The 24,511-nt window shown below is 39.3% G+C and overlaps 1 protein-coding gene across 2 annotated transcripts in view; it reads right to left on the bottom strand.

The window, feature by feature from the left end:
• Positions 1–22,740, bottom strand: part of LOC133872986 (polyribonucleotide nucleotidyltransferase 1, chloroplastic) — a 65,798-nt gene extending 43,058 nt beyond the window's left edge. Inside the window, exons 1-5 of one of the 2 annotated variants that reach the window (XR_009901097.1) lie at positions 22,344–22,740; positions 12,893–12,961; positions 10,545–10,651; positions 9,680–9,722; positions 4,315–4,398 (exon numbers count right to left, since the gene is read on the bottom strand). Coding sequence is in view for 1 of the 2 variants with exons in the window: in XM_062310683.1 (XP_062166667.1) it covers positions 4,315–4,398; positions 9,680–9,722; positions 10,545–10,651; positions 12,893–12,961; positions 22,344–22,619 (579 nt within the window). In the remaining variant the exon portion in view is untranslated. The remainder of the gene's footprint in view (positions 1–4,314; positions 4,399–9,679; positions 9,723–10,544; positions 10,652–12,892; positions 12,962–22,343) is intronic. The other variant, XM_062310683.1, reaches the window with a different exon arrangement.
• Positions 22,741–24,511: the final 1,771 nt, after the last annotated feature.

The following is a 24,511-nucleotide window of genomic DNA, read 5'->3' as shown; positions in this document are numbered from 1 at the left end:
ATGAGAAATGCTAACCACCCTCAGAGCTTCCAAAACCCATAGAGAAGCTTGATAGGAGACCTCTATGAACAGTAGCAATGAGCAACTTACTTTTTTTTTATATAAGTAATAAAATCTCATTAAAAAGTGCAAAGGGGCGCAACACTAGTACACAGGAAGTATAAAAAAATGCCCCTAATCAAAAAAACAAAATAACATGAATGTAAAAACTCAACAAACATAATACGACTCGGGCTATGAGCAGAGACCCAGACATATAACATATTAAGCACATTTCGACACAATTCCAAAACCGGTAATTCTACATCTTAAAAAAGCCTTGCATTCCTCTCACGCCACAATGAGCAACTTACTTAGGGCCTCCATCACAATGACAAACAAAAGGGGAGACAGAGGATTACCCTGTCTTAGCCCACAAGAGCTACTAATGAAACCAAACGGGGTGCCATTCACCAAGACAGAGAAATGCACCAAAGAGATGCAATGCGCTATCCAAGAACACAATTTCTCCCCAAAACCACATCTTCTCAACATATACAATAAAAAATCCCAGTTGACATGATCATATGCCTTCTCAATATCCAGCTTGCAAAGCAACCCTGGTTCACCGGATTTGATACGACTATCCAAGCACTCATTTACTATAAGAACTGAATCAAGGATTTGCCTACCTTTCACAAAAGCATTCTGAGGTTTCGAGATAACCTTCTCCACAACCCTTCTCAGTCTATTCACAAGAACTTTTGCAATGATCTTGTAAACACGACTTACGAGACTAATAGGCCAAAAAAAAAATCTTTAAGATCCAGAGCCCTGGACTTCTTCAGAATTAGAGCAATAAAAGTGGCATTAAGGCTTTTGACAAACTTGCTATAAGTGTGAAAGTCTTGGAAAACCCCCATGATATCTGTCTTGATCACGTCCCAACAATCTTGGAAGAATGCTAAAGAGAACCCATCAGGACCTAAAGCCTAGTCACGAGTCATGCTTTTAACCATCTCTAAAACCTCCCTTTCCTCAAAAGGAAGTTCTAAGGAAAAGGCCTCTACCGCATCCAGAGTGTCGAAAGCGAAGTCATCCAACCTAGGCCGCCAACTATAAGATTCGGTAAATAAGGACTCATTGAACTAAGCAGCATGATCCCTAATAACCTACTGATCGGAAGAAATTGGCCCATTGACTGAGAGAGACTCTATGGAATTGAACATACTATCAGAGTTGACTACCCGGTGAAAGAATTTAGTGCATTTGTCACCCTCTTTAAGCCAAAGAACCATTGACTTCTGTCTCCAACTAATCTCCTCCTGAAGAATAGAATTTTCCAGATCTCTAATGACCAAACATTTCCACACCTTTTCTTCGGGAGCTAAACCATGTTGTTCCTCCAACCTATCAAGAGCACACAACTCTTCCATCCAAGCTTTTTTACGAGACTCCACATTACCAAACTCCTTATCATTCCATCTCTTAAAATCATTCTTTAAAGCCTTAAGCTTTTGAGCGAAAATGAAACTAGGAGAGCCTTGAAAACAATAAGACGACCACCAAAGTCGCACCCTATCCACAAACCCTTTAGCCTTCAACCACATATTCTCAAACTTGAATGGTCTAGAACCCCATTGAATACCACCACAATCAAGAAGAACAGGAAAATGATCAGAACACAATCTATGAAGCCTTTTCCGGAGAAGACCTAGAAACTTGACTTCCCAATATGGAAAAACAAGAAATCTATCAAGACAAGACCAAGTGAAAGTCTCCCGATTATTAGACCACGTAAACAACCCTCCTGCAAGGGAAAGATCCATAAGACCCTGCGTAGAAATAAAGTCCGAAAACTCCACCATAGCGGCGCTAAAACGAATGTTTCTCGATCTTTCATCAGGAAAGTGAGTGACATTGAAATCATCCCCAATGCACCAAGACAACTCCCACCAAGAAATAAGGCCAGCCAACTCCTTCTAGAGAGAACTTCTGAAAGTAATATTTTCCACTTTTCCGCTTTTTTCTTTCTTTCTTTCTTTGGTAAGTAATGCCACTACTAATCAAAATTCAATTAAATGTGCATACATAAGTATAATTTTTACATACTGCTCTTCCTTTAATTTTTTTTTTTTTTTTTTTTGATAAATAAGAAGCCAATCTCATTAAAAAAGCGTACAGCGCCCCGTGGTTCACTAGGAGTATACAAGGAAATACCTAATTAGAAAGAGAAAAGCGAGTGAGAAAGCCAAAAGTAAAAGACAAAGGGTGGACATAAGCCGTGGTCCAAAAGTACAAAATAAGGTAGAACGAAGATAAAATCGCTTCCAAGGTACATTTTTTAATAGGTAATCAAAGAAATATATAAAAAGCGTAAGGCGCCCCTAAGCATACAGGATAAGTGAGATCTAACAAGTGTAATATTTTTTTTGATAAGTAATTTCAAATTCAATAAAAAAGCGCAAAGGGACGCAACCCTAATATACGGGAAGTACGCAAGAGTGCCCCTAAACGGGAGAAATAGCTAATAAATTTAGAAAGTCTACAAAAGTAGAAACACCTAGGTGGCAAAGACGGGACGCTATCCAAAGATATAGCGTGTTAAGCACACACTTCCTTAACACTACCATTACAGTCTCGACATCTTCAAAAAGCCTCGCATTCCACTCCCGCCAAATGCTCCACAAAACACAATGAGGAGCTAACCGCCAAACTTTTTTAGCTAGGCCATGCCCAAAAAATGCACCCCATGTAGTCAACAATTCCAGCACCGTTTGTGGCATGACCCACTCAACTCCAAATAAAGAAAACATAAAGCTCTAAGGCTCACGGGCGGTGTCGCAATGAAGTAACAGATGGTCAATACACTCCCCCTTCTTTTTACACATACAACACCACTCAATAACCACAATATTCCTCTTTCGCAGATTGTCATAGGTCAATATTTTTCCTAAAGCTGCAGACCATACAAAGAACGCCACCCTTGTCGGCGTACATATGTAAAAAGCGTAAGACGCCCCTAAGCATACAGGATAAGTGAGATCTAATATGTGTAATATTTAATTGAAATAGAATGTGAATTGATGGAGATAAGGTTAGAGCTCAAGACCTGTATCTAATACCATATTAAATCACCATTTATCCCAAAAACTTAATTTGATAGAAAGTGGTTAATTAATCTCTTAATAAATATTATAACAGTCCCTCTCACGAGTGAACTCAAACATTGAAATTTGCAAAAAATGATTCATATTCTAGAAGTACTTTGTGATGAAGGTTTCAAAGAGTTTCATTGAAGTTGAGTTGCACTAAGGCCCCGCTTATTTCGACGTAAAATCTTTTTTTGGAAACATATTTTCCCTTCTTTTGGGTGTTTAGAGGGGCTTAAAATCTTGGTTAAACCGAAAACATTTTCGGTTGACCAAGAAAAAAAAAGGTGAAGAAGACTAAAATGGTTTACGCTCCTCATTTTTGGAAATCATTTTCCGCTTTGCCCTCCCTCCCTCTCTCTCTCTCTCTCTTAGAAAGCCTGAATCAGTGTCATCGAAGAGAAGGTGGCAAGCCTGTGCACTCGTTCTTTTTTGATAACTAGCTTGCCCACTCGTTCTTTATCTTCCCTTGAACCATTTTGGGTTTCCTCTCGAAGGAAGCACGACCAAATGACATTGGCTATGTCAATGAGCTTCAACCTAGTTGGGGCATTCAAAGGGCTCACCTTGCACATGGTGACACTTCCTGTGGTACCGAATTTGGGAAAGCATCTGAAACTAGACCTTTGACTTATGTTATGCAGACTTGCAACTCCCCACTACGCGTGTCCCCTTTCTTTTTTCTTACAAGAACACGAGACCGAAGCTTGCATGTATCTATAAGGCCTTGTCTTGCTCCCATTACCCAGCAACTCTAACCTTGAATTATGCAGTCTTAGCTAGGTCCTCGAGCTAATAAACGACAATGGGGGCTTCGAGTAATGTTTGTTGTCAAACTAAAGGATCAAACTCTTCTACTTTTGCGGTGCTCATGGATTGGAAGTGTAGCGTATACAATTAAACTTAAAAATGACAAGTGATTCACAATCTCCCAATTAAAGCTGATTGTCTAGGTCGTAATGCAAGTGATAGCCAACCCTACCATCGCATGTGGAAATATTAATACAGTCAAATTAAATTCTGATGAAACATAAGAGTGTGACAATTGTCCATGGCACACAACCACAAAGCCTTGAAATGAGACAAACTTGAATCAAACTTTAAAAAAAAAAAAATTATATAGAGAATAATAGGAAACATATAAGTAATGCAATTCTTTAGGAGGAACAACAAAAGATTGTACCCAAGATAGTATTTGTGTTTCATGGTAGAAGCCCTTAAGCATTGTTGGACGCAAAGGCCTATCAATCAATCTACAAATAAGAACCTGCATGCAACAGTAAGTTTCAAAAAAAAATATATAACACAGCAATTTTATAGATGAAAGGGGCTAAGTTATACTCTAGGTACCATAATTGTTTGCAAAGAATCAAATGCTGAAAACAATTTTGCTACATCATGGTAGTTAAATAACTAGTTTGCAATTTTATAGATGAGAGGGATTAAGTTATACTCTAGGTACCACAATTTTTTGCAAAGAATCAATGCTAAAAACAATTTTGCTACATCGCGCTGGTTAAACAACTAGTTTGATTGCTTTAGCAATTGAAATAGTTATTGAATTTTATTACCACCCATTACCACCCTAGGTGAGAAGTGAGGAAACAGAATAAAAAAGGCAGCAGGTATGAGAGACATTAAAAGAAAAGCACCTAAGGAATTAAAATCTCCAAGACGAAAAGAGATGGAAGAAATGAAGAAGGCTTAGCAGAAGAAAAGGCAACAGCAGTAGCCAACTCCAACTGCCAAAGGAAAAACTCATCCAACTCATTAACTATTCAACCCAGTCCAAAAACCAGGAAGAAGAACCACAATGATTTCATTCTGCTTATATGTGAAAGTAAATTGTACAAATAAGAAAACAAAAAGTCACCGCTATTGTCGTTTTTCCTCATAAAGCTTGACTATTATGAAGAATACATTAGGCTTTAAAAAAGAATGAGTTGAACAGTTGAAAGGTAAGAGGGAAGAATTTAATCTTATTAATTCTCAATAATCACAATGATACTGATATGGAATTACAATTAACGAGAAATATATGGAAAGAAAATCAAATCTGGAAATCAAATCTAAATCATATCATCTACATATTTTCAACACTCTCCCTCAAGCTGCGCCAAAGATGTGTCTCGCATCCTAGCTTGCACAAGGTTGAATGAAGAACCTAATAGACACTCCCTTCATTAAAATATATGCAAGTTGCTCCCCTGTCTTCACATAAGGTGTACAAATCAACCCGGTACAATTTTTCCTTCATAAAATGTCCATCACTTCTAATGTGTTTAATTTGACCATGTTGAACAGGATTATGAGCAATATTAATTGCGACCTTATTATTGCAACATAAGCTCATAGGCAGCTTACAATCATATTCAAGTCCTTTTAGTAGAATCTTCAACCATATTAACTCACATATCCCAATGGCTATAGCTCGAAATTCAGCTTTTGCACTAGAGCAACTACTGACTGTTTCTTACTACGCTAGGTTACTAGATTTCCTCCCACAAGAGTGCAACATTCTGAAGTAGAATTTTGATTTGTGACTAACCTAGCTCAATCTGTGTCTATTTAAGCTTCTACTTACAAATGATCATGTCGGGCAAACAACCACCCCTTCCCTGGTGAAGATTTCAAATATTGAAGCATTTTGTAAACCACTTTCATATGAGACTCCCGAGTTGAATGCATAAACTGACTCACTACAGTAACTACACAGGCAATGTATGGACAAGTGTGCAACAATTATATTAACCTACCAACCAATCGTTGGTACCTGCCTTTATCCACCAAAGTACTCTCATACTTTTTTCCAACTTTTCTCTTCTTTTTTTTTTGTTAATAAATAATGTCAATTTATCAATAAAGCGCAGAGGAGCACAACTCTAATACACAGGAAGTATACAAGAGTGCCCCTAATAGGAACGAACAGAAAATAAATTTAAAAAGTCTACATAAGTAAAACATTCATGCTATGATGAGATGCTATCCAAATATATAACATGTTAAGCAAACGCTTCCTTAGCTCCACCATCGATGTCTCTACATCTTCAAAGTGTTGCACATTCCTGTAAAAGTCCATGGGCCTTACTCACCCTCAAAAGACGCCTTGAGAGAGGAGGGGACACCATGGCTTATAAAGTGCCTAGGTGAAAGGAAATTTTAGCGATGTGGAACACTTTAACACGCCCCCTCACGTATGGCAACTAATGGCTAAACACGTGGACAACAACGGGAGGGAAAGACCCATCATCGCAAGAAACCTGTGGCTCTGATACCATGTAAAAATCAATGGGCCTTACTCACCCTCAAAAGACGCTTTGAGAGAGGGGGACACCATGGCTTATAAAGTGCCCAGGTAAAAGAAATTTTAGCGATGTGGGACACTTTAACAATTCTCCTCCCACCAAATACACTACATTAAACACAACGGAACTAACCGCCAAACTTCCTTAGCTGGGCCATACCCAAACAGCACGGCCCAACTAGTCAACAACTTCAGCACCATTCATAGCATAACCAACTCTACTCCAAATAAAGTAAGAATATAACTCCATAGCTCACGAGCAACTTTGCAATAAAGTAACAGATGTTCAATTGACTCCCCACTCTTTTTACACATACAGCACCACTCACCACGACATTCCTCTTTTGCAGGTTGTTATGCGTCAAAGTTTTACCTAAAGTTGTGTCCATACAAAGAAAGCCACCATTGCCGGAGCCTTAAAACGCCAAATACTCTTTCACGGAAATAATGGGACATCTTTCCTACTTAACACTTCATAATAGGACTTCACTTCAAATAAGCCCTTTTTGGAAAGGTTCCAAACTAACTTGTCATCCTCTCCATGTCGAACCGACATAGAACAAAGCCGAGCGAAGAAAAAAAGTACCATCTCCATCTCCCAATCATGGACTGAACGCGTAAAAATAACATTCCACTGAATAACTCCATTTTGAACAACCAAGTTATTTGCCACCATTGCATTTTTATACCTCACAATACTAAACAATGCTTCAAAGATCTATTCCCACACCACCAATCATGCCAGAAACTTACATGTGACCCATCCCCCACCTTAAAACGAACGAAGTTGCTAAACTTATCCCACCCCCTCCAAATATGTTTCCACACACCCACTCCAAAAATACCCAACACTTCTTTTGAATACCACCCACCCTTTAGTGTCTCAAATTTGACGTCAATCACCAATCGCCATAATGCCTCTCTCTCCCTACCATACCTCCACAACCATTTTTCCAAAAGAGCTCGATTAAACTGGATGAAATTGTGAACTCTCAACCCTCCTCAATGCAATGGAGTACATATCATGTTCCAATTCACTAAATGAAATTTGGCCTCATCTCCAATGCCACCCCATAGAAAATCCCTTTGAAGTTTATCAAGATGATTAGCCACACCCACTAGATTAGGGAACAATGACAAGTCATATGTAGGAAGGTTGGAAAGAGTGCCTTTAAGAAGAGTCAGCCGACCACCCTTCAACAAATACATTCGCTTCCATTCAACCAACCGCCATTCCATTTTCTCAATGACACCATTCCAAATAGACACGGCCTTATAAGAAGCACCCAACAGCAAACCCAAGTATGTCATAGGCAAAGATGGGACCCAACATCCAAGGATTTGAGCCAACCCTTCGACATCCTCTGTCTCACCAATAGGAACAATTTCTGATTTTCGTAAATTAATCATTAATCCTGAAGCTGCCTCAAAGTATAAGAAGATACACCACAAATGTCAAATTTGTTCTTCTTGCGCACCATAAAAAATCAACGTGTCATCGGCAAATAGTAAATGATTCACAACTAAAGCATCAAAATCCTTGGATCCCATTTAAAACCCAGTCAAATTACCCTAATCCATTACGACAATCAACATCCGTTTCAAAGCCTCCATAAACAGTGCAAACAATAAAGGTGAAAGTGGATCCCCTAGTCTCAACCCATGAGTGCTATTGAAAAAACCTGACATGGTTCCATTTACATGAATAGAAAATCTAATCGTAAAATATACCTTTTCCAAATCCAAGTTACACAGCAGCCCATATTCCCCCGATCGAATTTGACTATCCAAGCATTCATTAGCAATAAGCACTGAATCCAAGATTTGTCGACCACCAATAAACGCATTCTGTGTGTTGGAAATAATATTGCCCAATACTGACTTAAACCTGTTCGCGAGAACCTTGGAAATAATCATATACATTCCCCCCACCAAACTAATAGGGCGAAAATCTTTCACATCCATGGCACAAGTCTTCTTTGGAATCAGAGAGACAAAAATAGCATTAAGACTCTTTTCAAACTAACCTCGATTATGAAATCTGCAAAAACAGCCATAAGATCATTTTTTAAAATTTTCCAACACTTCTGAAAGAAAGCCATTGTGAAGCCATCTGAACCCGGAGCCTTATCTCCATTCAAATCCCTTATCACATCCCACACCTTCTCCTCAAACTCTCTTTCTAACCAAATACTATCATCCACATCAATGGATAGGAAAGATAGACCATCCACCCTTGGCCGCCAAGAACAGTGCTCAAAATACAGATTGTTGTAATAATGGACTATATGCTCCTGGATCTCCACAGGATTCTTGGACGTTGCACCATTTATATTCAAAGAGTCCACTTGATTGAATTTACGATGTGAGTTGGCCACCCTGTGAAATAATTGTGTTCTTTGTAAACTAAATAGAAGGTTACGGTAAAATGTCTTTAGCACTTGATGCTAAGGTATTGTATTGAAGTAGTATATATAGGTTGTTACAATGTGCCGTGTACATTGGTTTCTATAATTACAAGAGTTAGTTACGTAAGAAGTATAAACTAGTTATGGTAAGAAGAATTTTGTCCTATAGGGTAATAGAGTCGTTGGTGTGTGTAGAAGGAATGGAATTAATGAGAGAATATGAAGATATGCGAGATATGCTAGCTGTAGGTCTGATAGCTGTAGGAGATATCCGCCTGTCCTGTTGAGATAAACTTCCTTGAGTCACGGCTGATTTCTCTAGATGCTGTCTGCTGTCATTTGGTTGTGTGAGTTTCCTATCTTATCCTTAACACCCCACACCCCACACCCCCCCCCCCCCCCCCCCCGGCAAACTGATGGGAGGGACGACCAGAAGTTTGTCACGCAAGAAGCAGAATCGGTCAGCGGTGAGAGTGTGAAAGAAAGAGAGTGAAAGAGAGTGTCAAAGAAGGAAAGGAAGAGAAAGAAAATAATAAAAAAAACTTTTTGTAGTGTGAATCGTGAATAAGCAGAAAAGCCTATTCACTAATCACATTGGAAGGAAAAATTATATTCTGCCTATACTGCTAGAGATGAAAAATGGCTCATAACAGTCAAATTTGACTATTATGAGCCATTTGCCTATTCTATTGAAGATGCTCTAAGAACAAATATGGAAATAGCAATCACATCATATTAAAATCCCAGGTCGAATATCCATAATTTACCAGGACAGCTTCAGCTACTTGCTGGGACAAATGATTGTTACACTCAAAAAGAAAGTTAAGGACAAGTACCTCGTGATCTTTTGTCCTCCCTTCTCGTTTGAAAAACCCACCACTGAGAAAATAACATACATAAGGTCTAGAAATAGCATGTCTTAATGCAGCAAGTAAAATAATGAGGAAAATACACTTAATCCCCCTCGAACTTATGCTTTATTTCCACTTAAACCACCAAACTTTAAAAAATAATACTTTTTTTTTATAAGTAATAGGAATTTCATTAAAAAAGCGTAAGGCGCCCCTTAGTACACTTTAAAAAATAACACTTAATCCCCTCAAAGTACCACTTCATTATAAATTACATCAGTTGTTACATTTTGGGTTCAAACCGACAGAAAATGCCACAGGCGACGCGCACATGTTAATTTTTTATTTGAAATTTCCAAATCACACCTAAAAATTATAACCAGTGAAGAAGAAGAAGAAAAATAAAAAATAAAAAGTAAGGTTGAAGGAGTGGTTGAACCCCAACAATGGTTCAAGGGTGATTCAAACACCCCTAACACTAATTTTGAGGGTGGCCGAACCACCCCGTCAAGGTAGATGGGAGGATTCTACCACCCCACTTTATTTTATTTTTTTTGTTATTTTTTTCTTTATATTGTTTTATATTTTTGGGGAGAATTTAGGAATTTCAAGTCAGAATTAGTGTGTATGTCACGTGTGGCACTTTCCACCCATTTTACACCAAATGCTAACGAAGAGTGTAATTTGCAACGAAGTGAAAATTTAAGGAGTCAAGTGTCATTTTCTAAAATTTGGTGGTCTAAGTGCAAATGCGGTGTAAGTTTGGGGGTTAAGTCTAATTTCTATTAAAATAATTATTACCCCCTCCAAAAAAAAAAAAAAAAAAAAAAAAAAAAAGTGCAATACATACCTAGTCCGACCTGCGGCTGAAAAACGCTCTTGATAATTAACAAATAAAGGGAAAAAATCTGAAGGCTCGCTTGGAACATCAGCCAAACAAACAGACGAGTACACAATCTGCAAGAAGAAAAATATTAGTTCTCCACAAGCTTGAAAATTCAAGGTAAAAAATGAAAATCCTGGTTACAATTAATTAATTGCATGGTAACACCTCGATCGAGTCTAATTGCAAACAAATTAATCAATAAATTTATTCCTTCTCTACACCAAACATCAATGATTTTGTTTTGGTTATATAACCAAAAGGCTTTTTCTTCTTTTTTTTAATTTTTTTTTTTTTTTTTTTTTTTTGGAGGGGTGGGGAGCAATGCTAGACTTATTTCCCATAACTTTCCTCCTCTAATCTTTCCAATCAATGGAGAAAAAACAAGGGGAGGATGGGGGAGGGAGGGGGCCAATACAAATAAAATTGAGCAAATTCGGACAACAAAGTTGCGTACGACATCCAATCACTGCATATATAAGATAAAAGTCACTATTGTCCCAAAACTTTCAACTGATAAAACAATTATGAATTTAATCATTTAGTTAATATTCTAACACTCCTCTCCCTACGAGTGAACCTAAGTACAACCCCCTCTCCCTACGAGTGAACCTAAGTACAACCCAACATGAAATATTTAACTAAAATAAAAGATATAATATGGATACACATTTCAAACTCAAGACCACTACTCTGATATCATGCTAAATTATAAATTGTTTCAAAAACTTAAGTTGATAGGAAATAATGAATTTAATCATTTAATATAACAAATAATTGGTCAAACATAATTTTCCTGCTTAACTAGAATAGAATTGGAATAGATAATAGAGCCAACTTTCACAAAGTGAAGGCTTAGAGGATCTCCAACAAATAGTAAAACATAAAGATCGCATAGCTAATCCATATAGCTATCAGCACCAGACCAAGCATTGACATTCTTTAAAGGGTTACTAGTTCAACCACCATATCAAAATCATCCAAGCCCATTAAGTTGGCCAACATAAACATCAAGAGACAAAAGTAGGGAAGCAATTAGAACCGGGTCTACTACCATTCCTATCCATAGATGTAAGCAACGAGCTTCTGGAGCAAGTTATCAACAACAGAATCATATGAATCGGTAAGCCTTCCCAAGCAATAAGCCATGTCATTTATCTCCGCATAGAATAAAGCGCTTGACAACCTGTGACTCCCTTTGAAAATCAATAGGAGGGGATGCCTTCGGAAGAACAACATAGTCTATGCATGCTTCTCAATATCTTATCTCATACAGTAATAACAACATCCTTAAGAAGCGCAACCCTATTAAGTAATATCTGGTTTCGGCTTGCAACATAAACAGCCACTCATAGGAGCCAATGGACGATAAGGTTATGCAATGATAGTGTCATTATGCCTTCTAACCTTAGCAATTTCAATTCAGCATTCTTCATTCTTAGAGGCTAGGTTAACGGCAGAAAAATTTTCATCAACTTCTTAAAAGATAGCCAAAGTGTAACACTCAAGTTCTATATTGGGAAAATGAGTAACTCACATAGAGCGGATGATTTATAAAGACATTCATCAGTGCTAAGTCCCACATTGTTTCTTTATTAGTTGAACCTGGACTTTATAAGCGATTTTAGGGAAGTTCCAAATTAACTAATCCTTTTAGGGTGATACCAGATGTGGCTAGCGCTTTTCTAAGGTCAATTACAAATGGTATCAAAGCCACCTAGTAACATCTTATGGTACTAGAGCACTACATGACGTGGTCTTGACGAAGACATCAAGGGTTTAAGAGGAGGAAATTGTAACATCACAGTCCCATATTGGGAAGATGAGTAGTTCACAAAGAATTGATGATTTATAAAGACATTCATGGGTACTAAGTCCCACATTAATTTCTTACTAGTTAAGCCTGGGCTTTATAAGTGAATTTAGGAAAACTCTAACTTGACTAGTACTTTTGAAGTGATAGTGCAAATGTGACTAACGCTTTTCCTAAGTTGTAACAAAACTCCTCCCCTAAAAAAAACTCATGTGGATCTCACAAGAGAGACAAAATATACAATTACCAAAAAGAACATTTTAAGTCTAGATAATTTTTTTTTGATAGGGTAATCAAAGAAATTTTATAAAAAGCATAGGCACCTCTGAGCACACAGGAAGTATAATTAAGACGAACTTCTTATCCACAAGAATCAAACTGCAATCAAGTCCTGCCCATATATATCTCTCTATGGGGAGAGGAAAACAGAGACAAAGATAGAAAGACATGTTTTATGTATTTCAAGTGTGAATGTAATGCTAGTGAGCAAAGAAGAACTTACAGTTTCCCCATCTGTTACTGTAACAGCACCACTAGCTTGTCTCCCTATATGGCCTGTCTCAACCAAAATCTGCAAAGATTCCAATTGGAAATTAGATATTTATCCAAACAAGCATAAATTAGAAAACATTTTTTACAAACAGAAATCCACACCAGAATTATAGACAGTTGAAATCCATTGAACAGAACACTCCTGAAATTCAAAGACCTATTTGGAGCCAGATGAGTATAGTCTAGGAGGCATACCAAGAGAGGTTTAAATGGTCAGTAAGGTTCCGTTTATTTTCACCAAAAATTTCCACAAAACAAATATTTCCACGTGAATTTAAATTTGGCTAGAGCAATATAATTGTAGCATGTTCCACCCTCTCAAAGATCCAAGTGCTAAGCTACAATGACAAACACCCCATCAAACATAAAAGGGTTGCTCTCCAAGCTACCTTCCTAGAGACAAAAAGTAGACAATTTTAAGAAGCATCTCCATCTAGATTGGCAGGGCAGGGGATAGACATTTCATCTAATTATATATGCCCTTCAATACAACATAGATCATTTCTAAAATCCCAAAGAGACCCACCAAGCATTGAAACGAAAAGCCTTCAAAAGATCAAGTCCTGACTGCACAGACAAAACCACATTCAGCAACTGCGCTTATTCCTAGTATCCTTATTTCCGCTGAAAGCTCTAAAAAGTAAAAAGCACCACATTCTATAAGCTATTGTTGAGTTTTCGATTACACATAAACCATTTTTTTCATTACTTGTCCTTAAAAACTACCCAAAAGTGTTGCTGAGAATGTCATGCTTGCTCAGTAGGTAATTTGGAATTATCACAAAAGAGATGGGAAGCCTAGATGTACTGTCAAAGTCTACTTAATGAAGGCATATGATTCTGTCAGTTGGGGGTTTATTCTTCACTATTTGAAGTGTATCGGTGCTCCTATCAGGTATGTGGATTGGGTTAGGGAGTGTATTACTTTCCCCTAATTTTCTATTGCTATAAATGGGACTCTTGTTGGGTACTTTGAGGGCGAACATGGACTGAGGCAAGGGGATCCACTTTCTTCCTATCCTTTTGTCCTTCCTATGGAGATTTTTTCCCAACTTATGGATGAAGCTGCTTCTGGTTTTGATTTCCACTATGGTTGTGCTGAAATTGGTTTATCTCATATTTGTTCTGCAGATGATTTGTTGGTTTTTGTTGTGGGGAATTTGAAGCCGGTCCAGTGTATTAAAGGGGTTATGGAGTCTTTCTTTGATCTTTCTAGTTTGATTCCCAACCCTGCTAAAAGTTCTCTTTTCCTCTCGGGTATTCCTGTTGATGTAAACACTCAAATCAGAGTGTTTGAATATGGAGGAGGGTAAGTTGCCTGTGAGGTATTTAGGGGTTCCTCTCATTTCAAAAAAAATTATCTGATGTTAATTGTGAGAGTTTGATTTGGAAAATTGCTGGTCGAGTTACTTCTCGGCTTTCTAAACATCTTTCTTTTGTGGGTCATCTTTAGTTGATAAAGTCTGTTATGCAAGTGTACTGGACTAATATTTTTATCCTTCCAAAGAGGGTTATCCAAGTTATTGAGCAAATTCTTAATGGATTCTTGTGGAATGAAAAGATTGATGGGATAGCTCGAGCTAAGGTAGCTTGGGAGGATGTTTGCTTGCCTAAAGTTGAGGGTGGTTTGGGGTTGAGAAGGCTGGAGGAGTGGAATATTGCTGCTGTTATAAGACATATTTGGGCGTTATTTGCAAAATCAGGGTCTATTTGGGTGGCTTGGATGAAGCGGAACTTGCTGAAAGGTAGGTGGTTTTGGTCTTTGAAGATTCCTCAAGTTGCTTCTTGGTGTTGGAAGAAATTGTTAAAGTAGTGTTCTGTAGCTAAGCAGTTTCTGAGATTTAGAGTGGAGGATGGAAGCAATATTTTTATGTGTCTTGACTCCTGGCATCCGGATGGTGTGTTGTTGGATAAGTTTAGCTTCCAGGTTGTTTTTTTTTTTATAAGTAATTTAGAATTCAATAAAAAGCGCAGAGGGGCGCAACCTTAATACACGGGAAGTATACAAGAGAGCCCCTAAACAAGAGGAACAACTAATAAATTAAGAAAGTCTACAAAAGTAGAAACACCTAGGTGGCAAAGATGGGGAGCTATCCATAGATATAGCGTGTTAAGAAGACGCTTCCTTAAAACTACCATTACAGTCTCGACATCTTCAAAAAGCCTCGCATTCCACTCCCTCCAAATGCTCCACAAAACACAGTGAGGAGCTAAACGCCAAACATTTTTTGCTAGGCCATGCCGCCGAAAAGCACCCCAAGTAGTCAACAAACCCATCACCGATTGTGGCATGACCCATTCAACTCCAAATAAAGAAAACATAAAACTCCAAAGCTCACGGGGTGGTGTCGCAATGAAGTAACAGATGATCAATAGACTCCCCCTTCTTTTTACACATACAACACCACTCAATAACCACAATATTCCTCTTTCGTAGATTGTCATGAGTCAAAATTTTTCCTAAAGCTGCAGTCCATACAAAGAACGCCACCCTTGTCGGAGCCTTAGCACACCATATCTTCTTCCACGGGAATGATGGACCTTCTTTCCGACTAAGTGCTTCATAATATGACCTTACTTCAAAATAGCTCCTAGTAGAGAGGTTCCAAACTAACTTGTCACCCTCTCCTTGTCGAATCGGAGTGGAGTACAACCGCTCGAAGAAAGAGAGCACCATCTCCAACTCCCAGTCCTGTAATTGCCGCGTAAAGAGAACATTCCAATGAATATTGCCATTATGAACAGCCATATTATCTACCACCATAGCCGCTTTGTTCCTCACAAGACTATACAGAACTGGAAAACAAAGCTTCAAAGAATTCTCCCCACACCACCGATCATGCCAGAAACTGATATATGATCCATCCCCTACCACAAACCGAACATAATTGCAAAACTTCTCCCACCCTTTCCTAATATATTTCCAAACCCCTACTCCATAGGAACCCGACACCTCAATAGAGCACCACCCACCCTTTAGGCTCCCAAATTTGGCGTCAATCACCAAACGCCATAGAGCCTCTCTCTCCCTACCATATCTCCACAACCATTTACCTAAAAGAGCTTGGTTAAACAGGGAAAGGTTGTGAACTCCCAACCCACCTGAATGCAACGGAGTACAAATCCTGTTCCATTTCACTAAATGAAATTTGGCCTCATCCCCTATGCCACCCCATAGGAAATCCCTCTGGATTTTTTCAAGACGATTAGCCACCCTCAAAGGAATAGGGAACAGCGACAAGAGAAACGTGGGGATATTGGACAGCGTGCTCTTAATAAGAGTCAACCGACCGCCCTTTGACAAATACATACGCTTCCAACCAGCCAGTTTCCTTTCCATTTTCTCAATCACCCCTTTCCAAGTAAGAACGGACTTGTAAGAGGCACCCAAAGGCATACCCAAATATGTCATAGGCAGCGATCCAACCCTACAACCCATAAGTTGGGCCAACCCTTCAACATCCTCCACCTCACCAATAGGAACAATTTCTGACTTTCCTAAATTAATCCTTAATCCCGAAACTGCCTCAAAACAAAGAAAAATGCACCTCAGATGTCGAATTTGTTCTTCTTGCGCTCCACAAAAAATCAACGTATCATCAGCAAACAATAAATGATTCACTACTATTGCCTCTGACTCACTATGTCCCACAGTAAAGCCTGTCATCGAACCCTGCTCTATCGCAGCAGCCAGCATCCGACTCAAAGCCTCCATAACCACCACAAATAATAAAGGCGACAGAGGATCACCTTGTCGCAACCCACGAGAGCTAGTAAAGAAACCCGTCGGAGTTCCATTGACAAGGATGGAGAATCTCACCGTAGAGATACAAAAACGAATCCAAGCTCTCCATTTCTCCCCAAAGCCACAACGTTGTAATAAGTAAAGTAAGAAGTCCCAATTCACATGATCATAGGCCTTTTCCAGATCCAGCTTACACAACAACCCAGAATCCCCTGAACGGATTTGACTATCCACACATTCATTAGCAATAAGCACTGAATCCAAGATTTGTCGACCACCAATGAACGCATTTTGGGTGTTTGAAATAATCTTACCAAACACTGATTTAAACCTGTTCGCAAGGACTTTGGAAATAATCTTGTAAATTCCCCCAATAAGACTGATAGGCCGAAAATCACTCACATCCACAGCATCATTCTTCTTTGGAATCAGAGAGACAAAAGTAGCATTGAAACTCTTTTCAAACTTGCCTCGAGAGTGAAAATCTGCAAAAACAGCCATAATGTCATGCTTTAAGATATCCCAACACTTCTGAAAAAAAGCCATAGTGAAACCGTCGGGGCCCGGAGCCTTATCTCCATTGAAATCTCTGATGACCTCCCACACCTCCTTCTCCTCAAACCCTCTCTCTATCCAGCTACTCTCATCTTCATCAATTGAAAGAAATGAAAGGCCCTCTACCCTTGGCTGCCAAGAAGAATTCTCAACATACAAGTTTTTGTAAAATTGAACTATATGCTCCTGAATTTCCTTTGGATCTTTGGAGATTTCACCATCTATACTTATAGAATCCACTTGATTAAATTTGCGACGCGAGTTGGCCATCCTGTGAAAAAATTTTGTGTTCTTGTCCCCCTCCTTCAACCACAAAGCTCTGGATTTCTGTCTCCAAATTATTTCCTCACACAGAAGAGTTTTCTCCAGCTCTCTAGACATATCTATCTTGCGAACCTTCTCTTCCTCCTCTAGGCCTCGGCCTTCATCAACTGCATCCAGCTCACAAATGCCCTCCAATAATTCCTTCTTCTTCTTCCCTATATCACCAAACACTTCAGCATTCCATTTCTTCAAGTCCGTCTTCAATGCCTTCAGTTTAAACGCCAAAATGTGACTTGGAGAACCCGAACACTCATAAGACAACCACCACTTTTTGATTTGCTCAACAAAGCCCTCATAATTCAGCCACATGTTCTCAAATTTAAAAGACCTTTTTCCTCCTCTTGGTGCCCCACAATCCAAAAACAAAGGGAAGTGATCGGACAGAAGTCTTGGAAGCCTCCTTTGGACTACTTCGGGATAGTGTTCCTCCCACTCCACAGAAATTAAGAATCTATCAATTCTAGACCATGTGTGGTTATTCGACCATGTAAATTGGCCATCTTGAAGAGGTAGATCCACCAAGTTCTGCATGAAGATGAAGTCTGAAAATTCTTCCATAGCAGCTGAGAAACTGGCAATGCCCGACCTCTCACTCGGAAAACGAACAACATTAAAATCTCCCCCAATACACCACAGCACCTCCCAACAACTCATCAATCCAGCTAACTCAATCCATAAATCCCTCCTATCCCTGTCATCATTAGGGTCATAAACCCCCCCAAACGCCCAAGAAACATTATCACCAATGTTGCAGAAAGAACAAGCAACCGTATATCTACCTATACATTCCTCCAATTTCTCCACCACTCTCCTATCCCACATAAGTAAGATCCCACCTGATGCTCCATTGACTCCCAAATAACACCAATCAACCTGATTACACCCCCATAAACTCTGCACCACCTCCCTTGAGATTATTGCCATCTTAGTCTCCACCAAACAAACAATATCCGCCCTCCATTCTCTTAGAAGCCCTCTAATTTCTACTCTTTTTTTCATCTTATGAATCCCTCTAACATTCCACGAAAGTAATTTAGGCATCATAATTGCATACAGAACCCCTACCTTTGATGCGACCTCTAGCCGATAGAGCCCCTTTCTTCTCATAATTCAAGGACCAAGCCAACCTGTTTAGTTCTCTCTTCCCTTTTACCCCTTTGTTCAACGGACACAAAGTCTGAGGACTGGCCGAGGATCTTCCTCCAGCAGCTTCTATCTCCTCAAACATAGCTAACATTATGTCCTCAAATCCTTCGCAAGATAATCCGATAGCCTGATAACATCTCATAACTTTTTCCACCACCCATCTAGGTGATATCCTGTGTTTTTCTCCCCCTTTTGCTGCCAAAGGTGTGATTTCCAGCGGTGCACCACTCGCCCCCTCCTCGTTAGAATTTTTTTCTTCTAGTTCTAACAGGAGATCGCTTCTAACATCCTGTGTACCACTGTCCAGTAGAACTTCTCCCTCATCTGTTACACCAGCATCTTCCCCAAGGCAGCTCTCCCCTTGATTTCCCACTAAAACAGGTTCACATATCACCATCTGCAAATTGTTAATGTCCATCATCTTTGTCACTGAGCTTGTACCCACAGCAGGAGCACCCATCTCATTACAAGTACATTCTGTTACCAGGAGCTCCGGCAAGACTCCCGAAACCTGCTCCCCTACTTCAGTAATGATGTTACCCTTCAAAGAGCCACCGTCCACCTGAAGAGCCACTGCTGCATCTTCTCCTTCTTCACCACACAACACGACCTCAGGCATACTCAGCCGAAGGGAATTTTCAGGTTTCTCAGCCCTCACGCTCCGACCCACTACCGTGATCTGTCCCTGTTTTCTTGTCCAAACAGCCTTAGAAATTCCAGACTTCCGGCGTTGATAAACACGTTGAAAACCACGACTGGAATGATCTGAACCAGACCCACGAGCAGAGGCGCCGGAATCCTTGGCTTTACGCACCTGATGTGCTGCGGATGATGACGCTCCAGCATGCATAGAAAACACAGGGGTCGGAATGGGTCTTAGGCATGATCCAGCTTTAGCTTTAACAATAAACTTGGGCTTTTTAATGGGAAAACCCAGTGGGGCTTTGCCTTTAGAATCATGGGCCACTTTAGAGGATTTGGAGATGGGCCGGGTATCCTTGAAGCCCATAAAGGCCTGCTTGGTCTTAGGAGCAGCGTGAGAAGCAAACTGCTTCTGACTGAAATCCAGGTGTCCTTCCTCCAGCAAGAGAAGATCCGTGAGACAAAGGCCTATCTCCTCGTGCAGAGCTGCCAACGACTCCCTTAGCCTACGAACACCTAGCCTATCACCAGAGAAGATATTGCGTGAAGCAGCGGAAGACGTGTTGGCAGACCCAACAGCTTCTCTCCTTGGGAATGAGTCCTGCGACTTTCCCGATGCATGAGACATCGGAGCTGGTTTCTTCTTCAAGCCCTTCGCCGGAAAAAATTCTCTGGACAGGCTATCGTGAGCCGCCGTAGGAGGAAACATCGACGAAGAAGGGGCCGGACACACTGGAGCCTTTGCATGAGCACGAAAATCCTTAACCGGATCCTGCACCTGATAAAGTTCCTTCTTCCCTGTTACCTTTGAACCTTCCAACCACCTTGGAATTCTTGCTAAATGCTGACTGGAAGGACCAAACGGCTCTTCATTCCCTGGCCGAGCCGAAGTTAACACCTCTGCAAAACTCCTCCTTGTCCCCGCTTTAGTCCCAGCTAGTAGAACTTTCGGTGCACTAGTCTGCTTTGTGACCCTAGACTGATCCGCTTGAAGATGACTGATGGCTAGGCGGAGCTCCACCTCAAACCTCTCCCAACCCTCACCGTATCTCCCTTTCGGCACTAAAATGGAACCATTTTTCTTCCTGCCCTCATATTCTTCAATAAGCAGGAAAAAACCATGCCTATTAGAGCATTGTTGTCCAAGAATACGTGGGAAGCCAGCAACGGATTGATTCCAAAAGACTCTAGAATCCTGAACCGAAACTAACTCATCAAACGACTTGAACAACCAGACTGCCTCATCTCTACGTAGAAGGATAGACCTCGTCACTCCTTTGCATATCTCTCGTATCCGAATCCCAATACAACCTCCCACCACGGACAAGTCGAAGTCCTTAGACTCAACAGACAAACGACTCACAGACCTCACCATACTAACGTCAATTAGATGATAAACGAATGGATTCTTTGCAACGGATCATTTGGGACTTAATTATGTAGAATTGAAGATGTTGGGCTTAGGTGATCGCTAGGAGCTTTGGAGTAAGTTAAGCTAAGCATGATTTAGACCATTTACTTCTCTCTTGGGTTTCTAGAAGTTAAAAAAATTCATTTCTGCGCTAGATCATTGAGAGAAGTCTCATGCAAAGTAGAACAGAGGTCAAAGTTGAGAAATTATGGAGTTTGACTTCCAGGTTGTTTATGATGCTAGGAGCTGTATTGAGGCCAAATTGTCTAGTGTTTTGAAGAGAAGGGAGCGGGCTTGGCCGCATGCTAGGTCTGATCATCTTGTTTATATTCAAAGTCAGTTGTGCAAAGTGGTTCTGGAAGCAGAGGATCAAGCCATTTGGGTGACTTCTAAAGGTGAGTCCTATACTCGTAGAGATACCTGGGATTCTTTTCGGTCCAGGAATCCTTTGGTGGACTGGTGTGACCTTGCTTGGTTCCACATTGTCATCATTGTGGCAAAGTTGGTCATACCCGACCTAACTGTTTCCAGCTAAAACCCCGTGAGCATAAGAATGATAGTCTCGATCTTAGGAATAGTTATGAGGGGTTGTGCAACATGATGAAGATTGTTTTGACTAGGTTAGATAAGTTACAAGAGTCACAAAACTGCACCTAGTGTTAAGAAGATCTGGGTTAGAAAGGTTGATACCATTCACCCTTTGGGGGGAGTGGTAGTGGACTCACCAAGAGTTAGGTGATCACATAGCATGTATAGGATCATTAATCATGCGTATTCATTCATATCCTAGAACATGTAGTGTTTTTTGCATTGCATATTTTTTGTTTTTGTTATTTCTTTTCTTAATTTCCTGCCATCATTGTATTGAGAATAGAAATCATATTTTCTGAGTGTGGCTTCAGCAGTCAGTGTTTGGAGATCTCTTATGGGAAAATGTTGTATTGCCAATCCTTTGGTTGTGGAATGACATCAAGGATTTTAGTTTGATGAAATGGAAAAGTAAGAGTTTGGCTGCTTCTGTTTGCAAATTGTCTTGGAGTGCCGTTGTCTACCTCTGTGGAGAGATTACGAAATGCTGTCAAACACGGCATCCCCAAATCTCTGAGGATAAATTGTTGTTGAATGTCTCTTGGGATGTTAAAACTCATATTAGAGGTAAAGGGAAATTTGGTAAGTCCCCTCCAAATTTTGAGTTGTGCAGCAAATAGGATATTGATTTTTCTTGTTTGATTTGAGGCCTTTCTGCTTTTTGTTTGTTATAGGTGTTTATCTGTTGGTTTGGAGATTTGTGTGGTAAGTTTGTTGTAATGGGTTTCTTCAGCTTTTGTGCTGACTGTTATGTGTTCTCTTTTGGTTATAATATATTCATTCAACCAGAAATAAATAAAAACTACCCAAAGTAAAGTTCCCCAAAGATAGAGAACTGACCAAGAAAAACCCAACAAAAAATACAAAAATAAATAAAAAGCAATATTTGATAAAAAAAAAAAAAAAATAAAGGCAAAAATTTTGAACAAAAAGTAAATAAAGAGAGAGGAAAAAGAAATGGCTCAAATGAAACTCAAATTTTGAACTTACATGTCTATCACCGACTGGGATTTTGATAGAGCATGGCTGGGAGGAACACAGCGGACCATCGCTCGTGACCGACTCCGAAACTTCGGGTTCTTCCAAGGCTCTGATACCAAGAGAGCCCTTGCTCTGCTTTCTCGGTGAAATGAGAGATAAGGAGCGCAACTTGGATTTTTTCCGAAAGTGAGGACGATGTGAAGAGAGAAAAGGTTTGGAATGTGAGAACTGAGAAAGATGAGTGTAGTAGGCCCTGTTGCAGAGGGTGCTACTGCTTCCCAACATTTTTTCGCTCTTCCTGCTGTTCCTGTGAGGGTTGGAGAGGGAGCGAGAGAGACTCTGCCAGACTTATCCGCTTTTGGTTTACTGTACAGGCGCGCGAGGTTTGCACCCTCTTTTTTTTTTCGAAATTATTAAATTGATTAGCTAATTTTCAAATTATCTGGTTTCAATTTCATCTTCTTTTTTTTCTTTTTCTTTTTTTTTCTTTTTTAAGCGCTTTAATTTGGCCGAGCCGAGCTAAATATTGCATGTTTGGACAATATTGGCTCGGCTACATTAGATGTGTGATCAAATTCAGTTTGAACTTGAGTCGAATTTTGAAGCTTTGTTCAAACTCGACTCATTGGGACCCTTATCATGTTTGAGCTTGGCTAGAACTTGACAAGGGTCCCAAGCTGAGCCGAAGTCAAGTGTTCGATTGGCTCGAGCACGATTGGGGTTTTTTTTTTAACAAAAAAATAAAATAAAATAAAATAAAAAAATCCATATGCTTCATCGTGAAGAAGAAGAAAAAAATGTTAAGTTTTTTGTGGCTCGTTTAGTATCCAAAAATTACTTTTTGAATTCTATGTTATTGGTACTTTTTGTACTTAGTTTTATGGTTAAGGAGTTAAATAATTCTCCAAGAAAACAAATATAAAAGCTGATGTAACACCTCGCCCAAGATAAAAGGGTGAAAGCAAAGATTTCCTCAATCTACCATAATTGCCATAAAAATAGATCAACGCAACAAAATTCCTGTAGTAAATTTTTGCTTTTGAATTGACCTTATAAACTCAGTAATAAAACTAACCAGAGCTTCTAAGTCATATATAATCTCATCTCAACTTATACATCAATGAATATACAATATCACAACAAAATGCCACATAGGACATTAATAAAATATAGAAAGGCTGACTTATCTTAAGTCAGAACCCCACCAAATAGCATATCCAAACTTACCAATTGATGACTTTTAAGCACGCACTTGGACTGACGCTAATCCCGCAACCCTTACAACAACAACTATTTGATCATGGGGTTACCACATTCGCACAGGCTGATACATGAGTCTACAGCCTTAGCAAGTATATAAATTATTGACTTTTCGCACTAAACTCACTTTTCATTTTCTACCATGAGTTTCAATAACAACTACCTTTGAGTTTTATGTTTCTTTTAAAACCAGTTCATAGATGATGAGGTAAACACTGTAGTTATAAAACCTTTAAACATATTATCTTAGTTGTGTGTATATGCGCACGTTCTAAACTCATGCTCGAAAGCATGCACCTACAAATCCATCTAAATCATAACATATTTATACATTATATAACTTAGCTACATATATACATGCTTTTTGAAACCTTAGCCGCAATACAAAGCATATAAGCATATTTTAGCAAGCCACCATAAAAATCATCATAACTTACTTACACCCACATACATGTGTTCTGAAACCTCTATTGAAACACGAGCATATAAGCATATCTAAGCATGAAACCATAAAGCATCATATGCAATCCAGTTGTAACAATATACATATGTTATGTTCCATTCAGGAGCATACTGATACATCTAGCATGAAATCCATCATAAAACATGTCATAAATCATTATGACATGCATGCTTATATTAACTCATTCATTTACATCATTATATAACATATTGACAGGTGAGGCATACCCCGACCGGGTCTTTCTTTCTACTTTTGCAACCCTTTTTGCTAGAGGAATAGAGCTCACATCCACCAAGAATTTTTACCCTACTCGTCAATCCATCATACATCATTATCCTCATTAAATTATCATTTTCGTCACATTACTTGTTTATGCACATGTTCGTGATGCATGCTATAAAACCATTCTTTACTTTACTTTCATGCTCATGCATTAACATCATATCTTAAAGCA

The sequence above is a fragment of the Alnus glutinosa genome, chromosome 7 (genome assembly GCF_958979055.1).
Source record: "Alnus glutinosa chromosome 7, dhAlnGlut1.1, whole genome shotgun sequence".
Taxonomy (NCBI): Eukaryota; Viridiplantae; Streptophyta; class Magnoliopsida; order Fagales; family Betulaceae; genus Alnus; species Alnus glutinosa.
Note: the sequence above shows the minus strand (reverse complement) of the source record. Positions and strands in the feature narration are given on the sequence as shown.